Below are 16,426 nucleotides of genomic sequence, written 5' to 3'. Positions count from 1 at the left end.
CCAGGATGCGCGGACAGGGCGGGGCGCAGCCCGCCGCAGCGCACCTGCCGCAGCGCTGCGGGCGGCGGGCGCCCGGGGGCGGCGCGCAGCGCAGCGGCCCATGTAAGGCAGCGCGGCCGCGCGCCCCTCGGCCCGCGCGGGGCCGGCCGCGGCGCCGCCTATGGGCGCTCGCGGCGGGCGGGCGGCGCCGCGTGCCCGCCAATGCCCGCGCGGGGGGCGGCGCCGCTGCAACGGCCGCGCCGGCTGCGGACACCCGCGGCTGCTGCCGAGCGCGCCGGACGGAGCCCGGCCAGCCCCGCCAGACCTGCCGCCCTCCGCCGCCGGCGGTGAGTGTGCGGGCGCCGCTCCCGGGCCGGCCGAGCGTCGCTCCCCGGGGGGTAGGTGGGTGCGTGGGGTGCGAGTCTTGTGCCGTGCCCGCTCCCTCCTTCCGTCGCGCCGCTAATCGATCGCGGCTCGGTTGCCGATGGCGCGAGGGGAGGGGGCGGTGGAGGCTCTGTCGGGCGTCCGGCGGCTCCGGTGCTCCCTCCCGGTGCCAGCCCCCACCGGAGGGGCGCCCGAGCCCAGCCCGGCTCGGCCGCCGCCGTCGTTATGTAATGCCCGCGGGGGGCTGCGGGCGGCGGCTCCGCGTCCCTGCTTGGGGTTCGCCTCCGTGCTGTCCCTCCGATGTTCTGCGCTCCCCTCCGGGAACCGGGCACAAGGAGACGGCGGGGAGCGGGGCTCGGCGCGGAGCTGCGCGCCTCTCCCTGCTACGGGGATGGGCTCTACCGCCGCATCACCCGATCGCCATCGAGGATGGAGGCGCGGCCGCAGCCAGCGTGAGAGCGGGCGGCTTCCAGCTCTCGGCGGCAGCAGGTCTGTGGCTGGGCGATGCTGGAGGCTGGCTGCGGGCGGCTGGCGAGCCGCGCACTGCGCCGGGGGTGGCTCCCGGAGGAGCCGGGAAGGAGCCACCTTGCGCGCACACATCAAATGCGCCGCAGTCAACAACAAAGCCCCAGCTGCCGCTGCTTCATGCACTCGTGTAGAGGCAGCGGCCCCCTTTTATGGAGACCGATGCGGAGGGGCTATTTGCCGTTGTTGTTTTTTATTTTATTTTCCTTGAAATCCCCAAGCGGTAGCTGGAGGGGCTTCGTCTTCGAGAGCCTCTGCTGTTTATCGACCTGCACAAAACCAACATCAGGTGTGGGAGACCGTTTAGTGCCTGCGGGATAATACCCGTATTATACCTATACAGCCATGTACTCCGGAGTGGAAAACGAGGACGAAACAAAATCCTTTGTTTTAATCTGTAACCCCGGCTAGCTCGTTTAAAAATAAATACAATCCCTCCTCTGCCGGATCACCAGCGGTTGCAAATATTTCTTCAGTGCTGGGTAAAAGTTCTTGTACATTGATGAAATTGTTCCGGGGGAGGTTGGGTGTATGCTACAAGGTGCCAAAGGCACATGTGAATAGCATCTTAAACACTGACAGCTTCGAATTATGTAGGAGATGCTGCTGACAACCAGTTTCCCTGTTTATGCTTTGCAGGCTCTACACGGGCAGGTCTGGGAGGGGACAAATTTTTTTCGGATTTTACAGAGGGTTGCATAACTCCTCATGTTTATTTGAAAAGAAGAGGCGGAGCAAACCCAAGACCCAGCCTAAAATGAAACGCATGATGTGAGACTGTCTTTTACTAGAGCCGTCCCACTGTTTTCTCAGCCAGCGTAATTAAATAGCATGCTTTAGGTGGGTTGGAAAGGGTTAGCATAATAGTAAAACATTAAGGTTTGGGTTTTTTTCCCCTCTAGTGCTGTGAAAACTTTGGGGAAAACCAAGGAGATACCTATGCACTTTCATAGTCTTAGGCTTAAAATAGCATCACTGTTTATCAAACGTATACAACTTATTTTTTAAATAGCCATGGCCATTTTTTTAATCCTTTAGTGATGAGCCACTTCTTTATGTATTTAGAGACCCTATTCCAACTCAACCTCTCATCTCCCCAGTCCAGAATAAAATGATATTTTGAATGCCTTTGTATGTTTCTGGGTCACAGTTAAATGCTTTTAAATAGTCCATCATTTGTAACTGCTGAAGTGTATGTCCAGTATTAAATTATAGTACAGTGTAATGCTTAGACAGCATGCCATGCAATGATCAAATTGCAGATAAAATTCACATAGGAATCTCCTTGCAATGCTTGCACTTGACCCTTGTAAATCTAAGAAAAGATATTTATAAATGGAAATATACATCCAGCAAGTAGTTCTTTCTGTGTCATGTTTAATCTGTGGCTTGGCTGTGGTGAAAAAACATGTATTTTTATTTAATTTTTGTAGTAGATATATTCATTCCAGTTACTTTCTGGAGGCAGCTGTGTGATTGTAGTGGTTTTGGTATTTGGTATTTTTATATAAATTTGGTATTTGGGAGTGGTATTGGTATTTTTGGTAGAAGCTAGTTTTGCTTCTTGTATCTTGAGCTTAATTTGAAAAAATAAAATAAGTGTCTTTCAAAGAGTGAGGCAGTCAATTATGTCAATTTATGTTAAGTATTCTCATTATAGGTAAAAGCAATTAATTGTACTCAATATATCTCTTAGCACTTCGGAGAATAAGCCATGCAATGTTTGACCTTGATAACTTGCTCTCAGGTGATAAGCTGAAATACAAAATAAAATAATATCAGATGTTTTTCTTGTTTTACACACTTTAATTATGTAAGTCTCCCATGTGAGGATGTGGCCATACTCACAAGCATCTATCTCTCTATGTTTATATAGTATATATTTCATGTATTACAAGAACAGTCATTCTGTGGCATAGTCAGTCGTTCAATGATGTAATGTCCTTTTTTATTTGTACATGCATACTGCTTGTAGGATAAAACATAGGACTGCATAAATGGAATAGATTTTTTTCAGCAAGCAGTGAAGTTTGTTTTTGTCTCCCCCCAAAACCCATTCTTATGCTGTGCCTAACTGAAATTAAAAGCAGGTATATAATTTCCACACCTACTCTTTCTCTGCCGTACTGCCATGACTACTGCGGGCATAAGTACTTCTATAAGTCTCTGCCAGTTAGTTGAAATGAAATATTTTGTTTACTGTTTGTATTGCCATAGTGTCTGGAAGCTGTGGTTGGGGACCTTTACTAATGTGATATGTCCAGTATAATGGAACAAAAACTTGTACATGGCCTCCTAAATATTATGATCCAAAATGAAGAACAAGAAACTGTGAGTGGTGCAAAAGAGAAATCAAGCTGATGTTAAGAAGGATACATTGATATGTGTGTGCATTATCCAGCTGTATATTTCCTCATGTAAGAGCAAAGGGAATTGTAGAACTTAATGTAAGACTGCCACTGTTCTCTGAGGGTTATCCTTGGGACATGCAAATGGCTTGGGTTTGGGGGATTTTGAAATGCATATAGCTTGACTAAGTGCTGAAAACTAAGGTAAAAAAATCTACATCAACCATCAATCTTCAGACTATCTTTTTTTTTTTTACAGTTTTTTAAATCTTAGGTAATATTTTAAAATTTTGAAATGGAATTTTCATTTCAAATTCCAGTTTTATAGGAAAAAATATTTTTCCTTTTCCTCAGTGTTTTCCATAAGCTGTTCTAGCTCTTTCTTCATCTCATCCCCCTCATGTGCCTAACCCCCCCCGAAATACATAATAATAACTACACCTTCAGCTGAAAGACATTTCTGAGTGAATGCATCACACTACCAATTGCCCATACATAGAAGTATTGCAAGAATTTCCCATTTCATTGTAGACTGTTTTTGGAATAGTGATGAAAGGAACTGTACAGTGAAAGGATGTTACTGGTAAAATACCCCATATAAATATGGTCTTCAAGTACCCAGGGGCTGTGCATGTGTTACAGGACAAGTATGCATATCCTGCTCAGGTTTCAGGCTGCTCTTCCTGAGTGGGTGTTTATCTCAAGTGCTGACAGAGCAGAACAGACTGATTCTGTGCTACTCAGTTTTCTTGGCTCACAGTGGTCCATCAAAACAGTTGGGAAGTTTTTCTTTACTGTTAGTTGTTATATGTGGTGGGTGGGCAATTCACTTTGCTGCTGCTAAAAGGGATTCTTAATTGTGTCAGAACTCTGAGGCAGCTGTGGAGAAGCTTAGGCTCTTACTCTTGTTAGTTGTCTTAAGGTTCCCTGTTTCTTTTCCTCCTCACCACTACCCTGCCTTGTAGGGTCCTGAGTTTGTGGTATGAGTTTACCTTGTCCTGGATGGAAACCCAGGAGGTGGAAGCCAAGAGTTTACAGATCAAAGTGTCAATGCAATAGGTGGTTGATAAGATTATAAAAATGAATCTGCAGCATTACTGTTTTAAATAATCATATGAAGTTAATTCTTGCTCAGTTTGGCTAATCTCAGGAATATGTTTCTGTGTCAGTGTTCATATATTGGGAGCATTTGACAAAACCAGCACAGAGAAACTTGGAAATTAAAAAAATCAATGACATAACAGTTTTAGCTTGAATCTCTGAGGGTTGCAGTCCTATTCAAATTCTTAAATGGATCAATGCTAAGAAAATTCTTGCAGTGTAAGAAAATTCTTGTAGTGAAAATGCTAAGCTAATGTCATTGCTGATGACACTGTTTAATTAAAAAAACCTGTTTCAGCCTGTCTTTTCTGATTTGAGTATTGGAAGTAGTACCGAAATATTTCATCTTAGAAGCACTTACAGATGTGAAGGAACTTACTGTTTTAGCAAAGGAAGTATTTCCCTTCTTACTTTACACCAGGCTGTGGGTGGTTGCAAAAAATCTGTAATTAATGGTTAGCTTGTTCTCATGGGCTCAGACAAAAGTGAAGTAGCAGATTTTATGAACATAAGGGATATTTAGACAGTCTAACCTGATTAATGTATTGATGATATTGATTTAGTTATCTGAGAGCAATAACCTAGATTTGGTAAGTCTGTCTTTCAGAGATACTTGACTAAATATACCTTCTGTATTAAAGGCAGTCTAATGTGGGGACATGAGGATATGAAGTATTTGCAGCTATTCTTGGGAGTAACCTTTAGTGCCCTGCATGGTTGATTGTCTCTTCATAAGGAAGTAGTATTTGTAACTTGCACTGGCGTAGCCTGAATTTTCAACTGTGGAGGTTTATTATAGCTTTGGTAGATAGCAAAAAAGCCGTTGGTAAAGAGCCATTTAGTAGGTGATTTAGTTTCTCTGCAGAGGTGTTTAGATCTCTCAGGAATTCCACCAATGTAATTTGTAAAGTGTCTTATGGTAGAACATCTTGTCTTATGATTTTGCATCTCTTGTATCATCTTCCTTTCTTTGATCAGAGGTGGTGTTTTTTGACTACTAAACTTAAAATGCTTTTGAGTCTCTGTTAGCTCAGTTTTTCTTAGATTTAATTCTGTCCCTGTAAATAGTTGATTCTCTAGATACTTTTACTTATGGGTGGTACTCAAAGTCCCCCATCTTAATGGAGTTTGAAGTGATTTTTCTGTAAAATCTTTGATCCGCTTTCATGGATCAAGCATCACTGATTTTTCAGAAGTATTTTGAAAGGGCTCTGTAGAAGTTCCAAGTCTGGTCTGGGTGGGGGTGGTGAGAGGATACAATGTATAGTGTATGAAGAAGTGAGGCTAAGCGAGCTCTACAATTGTAGTGGAACCTGTACTCAACTGATCCGAAAGTGATGACAGTCCCAGTGTGTTATTTGGAGCTGTAAGTTAATTGTACTAACTACTGTGGAGAGCAGCTGTTGTCTTCCACTCTTTTCAGATCTGTGATTCCAAGTCTTTTTTTGATGCACCATGAAAAAGTACCTTATCTAAACACTTGAGTCTCCTCTTTTGTTGTTCTTTAATTGGTGTCATACTCACTTTCTCCTGTGTAGGTGGTTCTAGACACTGGCTTGTATCCTTGCCTGTGTACGAAATTGCAGAATGTATCCAGATTATTCATCTACCAATGACAACAGCCTGCTGGAGCTTAAGATGAATACTTTTAAAAAAGTGGAACTCTCAAATGGAGTAGTGGCATAATGGAAAAAAAGCATAATAAGAGTTACCAGTATGTGTATATATTGTGGATGCCTTCTTTATGCTTTTACCTTCATAGTTAAAATCTTGTGTCAGTGACACTGTATTACAGGATTACAAGTATTACAGGATATTGTGGAGCTAATTAAAAATTAGCTGGATACAGAATTTTTGTGTACTTTTAAGTGTTGTCAGGTGAACATGTATTTAAAAGAAATAAGTTGCAGTGGATCTGTTACTGATAAATATTTGTGTGTCTGTGTACAAATGCTTTTTTATATAAAGAAGTGATAATTATGAAGCAGTTCTTTGAAATGGAGGAATGTAATTTACTAAGAACTAAACTTAGTTTTGTATCTTGAGCAACATTGTAGAAGTAACTAGCTGAATAGCAATAGTTTTTAGAAATATAACAGCAACAATTATTTGTCAGCAAAGTAATCTGTTTGCTGGATAATATGTTTTCTAAGTTAGATCCTTTAATGGATTATGTGATGGCATATGTTCACAGTCTGAAATACTGTTTTGTTGAGGAGAAACACTGGACAGGTTAAGTAGGTACCTTTTATGTTACTCTGTGTGTGTCCTGATGAAGGTCTAAATGTGTCTGCATGATCTGGTCAGCCTTGCCCTTGTCCATAGTGCTAAAGTCGCTTATATTGTTAAGAGAACTTGAGGTTCAGCCATGCAATTCCTCATAAGGCCTGCAAAAAGTTTTCATTTTCTTTAGGTAAAGATGGGTTAAACTGTAGATAGAGTTACTAGCTTTGCTTGTTTTGCAGAGGTCTCTGCTCATGTGCCTTCTGTGTTGTATGCTAGGGAAAATGGATGGCTGCCATTCACTTCAGCATCACATGTGGAGAAATACAACCAGAGCAGATCTCTGAAGAGAAATGCTTTAACTCTAGTTCCTGCAGGTAGCTGTGAAGGAAGCTTAAAGAAAGCTTTAAGAGTGGTCTAAAGCATTGCTTTTTATTAGGAGGATGTTGCATTTCTCCATCTGTTTATCCTTTCCTAAGCTTGAATATTTATGCAAAAATATGGGAAAAAGATTCCATGTGCTGTACTTTGACTCTGCTGGTTTTATTTGGCATAAATAATTACAGAGAGAAAATAAATGAGAATTTCCTTTCTTTGCAATTTTGTTAAGAAGGGAAGATGGATCAAGTACTAAAATAAACCAGATGCAGTCAGACAAATTCAAATGCCTTGCACAGTTTCATAATCATGCACTCAATTAACTCATAACAACAACACCTCCTGTGCTTACTGAAAAGTTGCTTTCTCTTTTACTTGGATTGGTTAGAAGGTCTTAAGAAATTTTGGATGGCAACTATTTATGGTGTATTGGATAAGTTTTACAAACAGTGCAGTAACAAATTCTGATAAAAATCCTGTCCTAAGCACCTACATGCTTACCAACACTTGGTGGGCAAGAAAAATGAGCAGGATAATGGCAGGTAAAAACAGGTAACACTGAACATATAAACCTAATTGTCTGGGGGATATGGTAGAAAGGATTAAGAAATTAGGGAGGTATCAGGGCTAAGACTGAGACCCTGAACAGATAGTGCATTTTAGGTTGTAGGAGCCTGAGTAATTTATACTGCAGACTTTGGTTGATAGCTAGATGATGGCCTTGATGCTCAGTGTAAACATAACTTTGTGTTGTCGTGTTGTGGGTTGCACTGGAGGTGGGTATTACACATGAGAAATAAGGCTGGCCTGGGCAAAGGTGAGTGTTACAGGAAAGAGTAGATGCTAGCAGTACCATTATTGCATTGCAGCTGTGCCATTGTGCTGTTGAATTCTGCAAATTCATCAATTTTAGGAGTCAGAGGTCAGCTTGACTCTTGAATGAGTCTGCTGCTTAAAAGTGTGAATTGGAAGTTTCCCTTAATTCACACTAGACTTTTGACCTCATTTTAGCAAATTCTTGTTGATAAGTATTCTAAAGAATGAACAGTTTTAAAATAGATTGACTTTTCCATTAACATGAATGTATCTGAGGCTGTAATAATGCGGCAATGTCCTAGTCTGTTGTCCTGTCTTAGACAGTTACACTCATATTCATTTCCATGGCAGTTGATGTTGTGAGATGACTTCCATAAAAACTGTTTTTTAACACTGTATAAAACTTAGTGCCAATGAAAGCTATTAGAGGTGAGCTAGACAAAGCAGATGAAAAAGTATATGGTATAGCACAAAAAAATAGGCATTCAGATTTTTGTATCCTGCTGATATGTGTATCAGTCTTAAGACGTGCCAAGGGAAATATAGGTTGGATATTAGGAAAAAGTTTTTCACAGAAAAAGTGATAAAGTTCTGGAATGGCCTGCCCGGGGAGGTGGTGGAGTCACCATCCCTGGATGTGTTTAAAAAAAGACTGGGTGTGGCACTCAGTGCCATGGTTTAGTTGAGATGTTAGGGCATGAGTTGGACTTCATCTTGAAGGTCTCTTCTGATCTAGTGATTCTGTGATGTGCATGTATATATGTGTATATATATATATATAATTTTTTTGTAGAAAACAGGTTTTTTGTTGTGGAGATCCTAAAGGGGTTTAATAGATTTGTAGCTAGTGAGAATATATTTTTATTTCCTTTATCAGTTCGGAGAACATTGGCTCTTAGAGTAGTCATTACACTCATGTGTCTGCTTTATGTGACCTTGATAATTAAAGTAGTGTAGAATATGGGTTCCAAGGTCTTCATGATGTTCTGTATCTGGCAGCAGAACAGACATGTTTCTTTATTCCTCTCCTTTGGTTTCCCTATCCATGGCATGGCCTGGCAGTGATGATAATTTGTGTAACAAATCCTAAGCTTTCTGCTGAGCAAATAAGCCATGAATTAGTTGTTGGGATGGGGCAGTGAAGGTGCTGTGGTGAATTCTGACTTGTTAGGACACATGCATATTCAAAGAGTTGCATAAGCTTCTGAAAATGTTGGAAAAAAAATACTCTGGGATTTAGTAAGTTTCCTTCCTCCTGAGAGATGGATTACTTATAAGAACAATTCCCACAAATTTAAATCATCACTATACCAGAATTCCTGCAGTTTGTTGACACCTGGAGAGGGTGTGGATAAGTGAAAGAGTGTAAATTAATATAAATCCTTCAGTAGAGTTGGCAGTTGGTTAGTACTGAGGCTTTGGGTATTCACACAGCTTTAGAAATTGACAACAGAAACATTAACTTCTTGTCCCATCTTTTATGGAAGAATCCAGGTTAATAAGTGATTTTATCTAGTGGAGGCCTCCCAGGTGTCTGTCTGCAGATGAGTATATATTCTAGTCTCTGGCTAAAAGGAAAGTTTGATGATATTAGAGAACTTTTTCTAATGGGTTAGGCATGTGCTGAGAACACAGATCTACACTTTCAGTCTATTTAGCATAAAATAGTAATGAAGTCAGTGGCTGATGTCAGTTTACATGAGTTTGATCCCTGGCTTAATCTCTGTATAATGTGCTGTATTATTTACCTATTTCAGGTTGAGGAAAGGAACAAGAACTGTTTTTTTTATGTTACTAAAGGACACAGACTATAGCAGTTCATAACACAGCACCTAACTCTCTTAAGTATTCTGTGGGTTTCTGAAACTCAATTTTTTTTGGAGGATAGTTGTTCTTTCAGAAACCTCCTAAAATATAGCATCTGCTTGTACCTCTTACTTATCTGGCTGCTTTCAGTGATGCTTGGTTGGAGCATACAGTATTTGGAGAGGATTGTATTAATGACTAGTCCCACCTTCTTTCTGCTGACTCTGGTATTTTCTAATTGTATACATATTAGACTTTTTGGATGGTGATGAAAGGCATTTCTTTGGTTACTGTAATTGTAGTCAGCATGGACACAGCTTATGCTTTTGAACAGTGGCATAATTTTGTTTTGTTGTATTTTAGATTTAGACTAATCATCTTGGTGTGGCCCTGCCCCAAATTACTCCTAATCTTTACTTCTAGCAGAATCTACCAACCACCTTTTGATTCTTTTGTCCAGGGAAAAAGGGTGAGGAAGACTCAAAACAGCATTTGATCTTGAATATTTGTCAAATCGGTTATTCTTTATTTCTGTTTGAGAGAACATTTCTTCAACATGACACAATCTCCTTCCTTATCTCTAATCACTAAAAGAAGTGAAAGGAACATGCCCCATTCAAAGTCATAATTTCATATCCTGTGTTGTGCAGTTCTTTGCCTTCTAATTATAGTATGTTAACAAATATAGTTCCCTTCACACTTTTGTTATTTGTTGTGTTCAGAAAGAAAAGCTGAAACTGAGACTAGATAATTTTTTCATAAATCCAGATATCTTATTTTTAATATATTTCATGTTATTACATAGGATTTTAACAAGTAAACTATAATTATGATTCAAAAAGGAGTGTCTATGATAGTATTTGGCAACCATTGCAGAGCCCTTGTTTTAATCTCTCCTTGACTTTCCGCTTTAGATGGTGAGGATTTATTTGAAATGAGTCTGTTTTGCATACCAGATTTCACCATCCAAAACTAAAGCCTTTTCTGTACTGTGTCTGCTCTGCCTGGTCCAGAACTACTCAAAAAAACCCAATACAATGTTCATTTATTAATGAGTGAGAGAAGTTAGTATGGAACTATCTTTCTGAAGGCCAAATATGGTCCTTTCAGCATTTTTCCTATAACAAATTTATAGTTTAAATTTCTTAACTACTGAAAGTAAGTAAAATATTCTTTCAGTTGATACAGCTATCATATTAAAGACTGCATGAGATAGTAAAACACGATTCTGCTGTGCTGTGCAAAGTTGATTTATGGTTATACACAACAAAATGCTAAGCAAAACTGGCCAGCAAGGCACTGGCACTGGCTAAGGAAAGATTTTGTTCAGGAGATACCTAAAAATGTAGGTATGCAATTATATTTTCCAATTTCAGATGAGACAGTGGCGCAGATGTTTTCTTGTTTATAGCTTGTAAACTGTGCCATTGCTGTATCTTTTAAAGATACTTAGTATAGCTTCTTAAGAGAATTGCTAAGAGCAAGCAGGAGCTATCCTTGAAAACTTCTTGGAAAGTTTAGTTACCACAAGGTAAAATTACAAATTGATGCAAACTGTGCATACCTTACCATTGCAAATTTCCACCTTCTCCTGTCCTGTTTCTTGCATACGAAAGTAACTTTGGTTTTTAATATCCTACACAGACTTTGTTTTTTGCTGGTCTGTACTCTCTTTCTCTAGCCAGTTAGTATTAACTTGGAAAATTTCTGGCTCTGTATTCCAGCTCCAGTTGATTTGAAATACTACAAGCTTGGAAGAGACTTCTGCTTTTGGAAGTCAAGCTTTCTTGAATATAGAGGTACATCATAGATCTTCATGATCTGATTTTTAATGAAATAATCTGTTGTATACATTATGTCAATAATATTTTTTGGTTTTTTTCTTATGTTCTTGTACTCCTGTTTTGGTAGCAAAAGAATATAGCCTGATGAAACAGAAGATTTGATCTAGACACATTTTGGTAAATATACATGCATCTTAATGTTTGTAGTAGCTTTCAATTTACTGTGCATGCTTTTTGTTTTAGAGTTTCAGCGGTGGCATGCTTTATGATAAGGTTTTTGAGGTAAAATTCCTCTTTGGACAGTTGGCAGAATGCAAAGGAAATAGAAATGGGAATTGGTTACTTTTTAATGAACTTGACATTTTCAAACTCTTTTCCCCCTCTCTGTGCTTCGCTTTTTATTTCATAGGTGCGCATACAATTCTCAGGCCACAGTTAGTAAATTTCTGTCATAATAATTTTAATTTAGCATTTTGATTTGTTGGCCAAAACTTGTGCTGACTGTGTAAGCAAAACAGAAGGATTCCCAGGCTTAAGATATAACAAGGGATTTAAGCATTTACATGTTTTCAAAAAAGGCAGTAGTGCTTTGGCCATGCTATGTTTGCTTAAGTGTGAAGGACAGAGGTTCTTTTAGTACGCTTTTAATTAAAAGATTCTTTTTGATCAAAAACCTCAACAATAACTGCTGTGTAGCAAGTAGCTATGGTTAGTTCTGTTACAGTGTGCAGGAAAGGGTATGTTATGGTTGTTTGAGTGACAGAGTTTAAACAGTATAGGAAGAGACAGAATTTTAGAAACCTTTCCCTTACTGAGGCATTTGCACTGATGTACATTATATAAACCAAGAGAACTTCCTATCTGATGAGGAAATAAAACCTTAACTTTAATACCTACCTGTCTCTGAGTATGTTAATGTTAATCACATCCCACATACAGCTGGGGGGCTTTAGAAGAAAGGCTGGGTTAGTATGATGGGCTTTCCAGCCCTTTTCTAGCATTTGCCAGATTTCTGATACTGTAACCATCTCTTTGTGGGTTAAAAATTTGTAGCTGCTCCACCGATGTTACGGTGGTGACAGTCTATGTGCAGCTTGTTGGGGCAGGCAGTGTGCCCTGTGCCTAGGCTTTTTAATGCCTAGGCTTTTTAGTGCCTCTTACTTCTGCCATGCCAAGAGTGCATGGGCAGAAGACAAAGGTTTCTATTACATGCTTCTGGCACTTCAGGGTTTGGTTTTTTTTTGTAAAGACACATGAAAATAGTATTCTATTACTCAGTTCAAGGTTTCATTTAAAAGACAAACCTATACTATATGTACTTGGAGTAGTCTAAAAATTCTTGTCTGCAGTAATGATATCCCTTCTCAGTATGCCTCCATAATGGATGTGTTCATTCCAAATGAATTCCACAGCTACAGTTCTCTGGGCATAAACTTGAGAAATAAATGGTCTGGATAACAAGAGAGACTTGTCTTTTACTTGTTAACCCTTACATAATGTAACATAAGGGTTCTAACATTAATATATTTGTTGTATTTCAAAAATTTTTCAATTAAAAAAAAAATTAAAAGTTGAAGTCCAGAAAATAAAGGGATATTTATTTTTCCTTCAGAAATACAAGTACATAGTAATGCCTACAGTGTAATGGGCATACTTCTATTCAAATCAAGAGAGTGACTGTGATGCTTGCCATTTAAGAAAAAAAAAAGGAGCAAATATTAAGTGTTGTTTTGATGGCTGATGTAATGATGGTAAAACTAGTTTTGTGTCCCTAGTTTCTTGCTGTACCTTTTTTTTGTTTGAAATGTACTAGAATTTTTTTTCCCAGATGGGCAGAGAGTTACATAGTTCTGTGTTTAGACGGATGTTTGATGGTGGAGGGTAGTGAGTTCTTGCTAACTTTATAGACCATTTATACTTCATATGGACTTCATATGTTGTGACATGGACTCTAGTGTGTAGTTTGACAGAAAGTAATCTAGTGCAAATTAATGCAATAAGTTTACCCTCCTTTATTTTGTAGCACAATGGCTGAAAAATCGGTGAAACCAGCAAAACGATTATCCTCAGAATCAAACTCTCATGAGGGAGCTACGGCAGGAGAAATAAGTGCTCTGGAAGAGGCCTTTAGAAAATTTGCTGTCCATGGTGATACAAGAGCCACAGGAAAAGAAATGCATGGGAAGAACTGGTCAAAGCTATGCAAGGACTGCAATATCATAGATGGGAAGAATGTGACAACCACAGATGTTGACATCGTCTTCAGTAAAATCAAGTAAGTTAATTTTAGCCATAATTTCATTGTCTTCCCGCACCCCACCCTCCCCCCCAACAAATGTTTTGAAGATACCTTCTAAATTTACCTTCTGTTGCTTCTGATGTTGTGAGACACTGTTTGACAAAATCAATCTCTTTCTTGTTCCTTTACAAAATTTTCTTGCTTGGTCTGAAGATACAGCTTTCAGCTTCTGACCTGCTATCTTAAATTGACTTCAGTTTCACAGGTACAAAGACTATGATGTGATCAGGATAAATGCAGGCTATTCCAATAAACTAGTCTGCAGTAAGTGGTGTCAGTATTTCCTGAAAGATATCTGAATAAAGTCAGGATGTCAGGATGATCTTGCCAAAGCTTGGCATCAGAAGATAGAGGCTAAGGTGGGGTATGTACTAAAAGTCAGTATTCTAACAGCAGTCATGATGTCCAGCACAGCACCAGCTCAGGTTTGAAGTGTAGGGCTATGCCAGACTGATGGTGACCCTTGGCTATGATGAACTAGGATTGTCTTGGTCATCTAATCTTATTTTTGTGACTGGAAATTTAGTGAAACTTTCTCCCCAGTTGAAAACCTAGGCAGACTTAGTCAGAAACTTATCAAATCTAAGAGAAGATAGTAAAGGAAATATGTTAACAAGGAATTAATCTGTTATGGCATGTTCTGTATGAAGTCTCAAATAATTTTTTTGGTTTTGCTTTATGTGTAGAATTGGATTATTTTCCCTTTCGTATTCTCCTGGCATCTGATATGATAATCTTGTGTTTTCTGCTTTTTATTACTACACTAACTGTTTAAATTGTCTCACACATCATTGTGTTGAGGGACATGCATTTTGATGGGGTCCCTTAATTGTACCTGTAATCTGTAGGAACACTTACTTGGCTTGTGCACTCAACTGTTGGGGTGTAATGCTGGGAGGACATGCAAACTGCATGGCTTACAAGGTAGTTGGAAAATCTTGCTACAAGTGCTGACTGTTTAGACTGCATGAAACTGGAGAAAGGCAGAGAAGAAAAGACCTTTAATCTTGAAAGTTGTCTGTGTAACTTATATAGTTAGAATGACCTTACTTATTTGATTGATTTCTTTCTTTGTTTCTTTTCTCCTTGGAGATCTTATCTAGATAACTGAAAACAGTACACATGCACACTCCCACCCTCTTGTCCTTTTATCAGTCTCTACTTGAATGGAGTTAGGTATACTATCAGAGAGCTGGCTTATTTGAAATGGATGTTTAGGCTGTATGGTTTTGTTTCTTTCTTAATCTGTGATATTTTCAAATTTTCTTTGGCTAACATTTTGTTTTATTATTTTCTGTCGGTAAATATAATAGTGTTTCTTTCTCACGTCAGTTTCTGAGCTCTTTAGTGACAAGATGACCCCATGATATGGCATAAACAGATGTGCTGCATTAGCAGATATAAGGAAGTATCAGGTTTGGTGACTGTTGGGGAAGAAGGAATCCGGTTCTGTTGCACAAGAGTGAATTGTAAGGTGACAGGTACCTGAGCTTCACAGGGAATGTTAGCAAATCCCTTTGCTGCTGTTGAATGCTCCCAGCTCATCTTGGTGTTTCTTGTCTTTGTCTCTTGAGGGGGAGGGCTAGCTCAGCAGTTTCTCAGACCTTGCTCTTGTGACCACTGTTAAGTGTTGTCATTTCTCTTGGAAGAGGCATACCATCTTTTCCTCTGTCCTGTTATCCTGGTTTAACCTCAGCCAGTAGCCAAGCCTCATCCAGCCACTTGCTCACTCCCCCACCAGCAGCACTGAGGAGAGAATTTAGAGCTAAAGCTGGGAAACTTATAGGTGAGATAAAGACACTGTAATAGGAAAAGCAAAAGCCAGGTGTACAAGCAAATCAAAACAAGGAATTGATTCACTGCTTCCTATGGGCAGGAGGTGTTCAGCCATCCCCAGGAGAGTAAGGCCCCATCACATGTAACAACTTGGGAATACAAACACCATTGCTCCAAATATCCTTCCTCTTCCTCCTTCCACTTCATATACTGACCATGATGTCATGTGGTCTGGAATATCCCTTTGATCAGTTGGAGTCACCTGTCCTGGCTGAGTCTCCTTCCAACCTCCCAAGCACCCCCACATTCATTGCCAGCGTGGCAGCACAGAAAGCTGAAAAGGCCTTGTCTTTTCTGGATGTGCAGAAGTCCTGTTCAGCAATAACAAAAATATTGCTAAATTATCAACCCTATGCTTAGCACAAATTCAAAATACACACCCACACCAGCCATTGTGAAGAAAATGAGCTCTACCCTAGCCAAAACCAGCACTCCAGTATTTAGTAGCTTAGTAGATAACTGCATCAAATGCAAAAGTATCTTAGTTTTTTATACGCATAACATATATTTTATGTATTCTCTTTTAAAATGATTTTGTTTTCAAATTATATTGCTTAAGTGGCATATGGGAACTGAGATTTGCTATCTTTATTAGGAAGGTCTGTATTTTTTGAATGTATGCTTTCAGTAGGTATATTTCCACAATTTCTTAACTGTTGGAGTTTTGTGGGTTTTTTTACATTTTTATTCTTGAGTGTCAGCAATTCTTTTTAGTCTAGATCACATTTATTTCACATATAATATTTTCGGTTTTAAGTTTTAAAAAGGGAAGATGTGATGGCTAGAGAAACTCAAGTGTCAGTAATATGCTTTAACTTAGGAGGGTTAAGCATAAGCTGGATATACAGGATTTCTTGAGCATGTTCAGACAGCTGTTTTTCCTTGCTTTCTCTTCTATGTCACATTTAACCCTAAGCTCAAGGATAATGATAGATTTGGTAATGCAT

The 16,426-nt window shown here is 39.6% G+C and overlaps 1 protein-coding gene across 4 annotated transcripts in view; it reads left to right on the top strand.

The window, feature by feature from the left end:
* Positions 1–223: 223 nt before the first annotated feature.
* The window catches only part of TPPP (tubulin polymerization promoting protein), a 65,378-nt gene continuing 49,175 nt past the window's right edge, over positions 224–16,426 (top strand). Inside the window, exons 1-4 of one of the 4 annotated variants that reach the window (XM_021540502.3) lie at positions 273–326; positions 11,285–11,359; positions 11,472–11,521; positions 13,368–13,619. In XM_021540502.3, coding sequence (XP_021396177.1) covers positions 13,372–13,619 — 248 coding nt within the window. In that variant the 5' untranslated portion in view covers positions 273–326; positions 11,285–11,359; positions 11,472–11,521; positions 13,368–13,371. Of the gene's footprint in view, positions 378–11,284; positions 11,360–11,471; positions 11,522–13,367; positions 13,620–16,426 lie in introns of all 4 variants that reach the window. The other 3 variants (XM_021540504.3, XM_021540501.2, XM_021540503.3) reach the window with 3 other exon arrangements.

Source organism: Lonchura striata, chromosome 1, assembly GCF_046129695.1.
Source record: "Lonchura striata isolate bLonStr1 chromosome 1, bLonStr1.mat, whole genome shotgun sequence".
Taxonomy (NCBI): Eukaryota; Metazoa; Chordata; class Aves; order Passeriformes; family Estrildidae; genus Lonchura; species Lonchura striata.
Note: the sequence above shows the minus strand (reverse complement) of the source record. Positions and strands in the feature narration are given on the sequence as shown.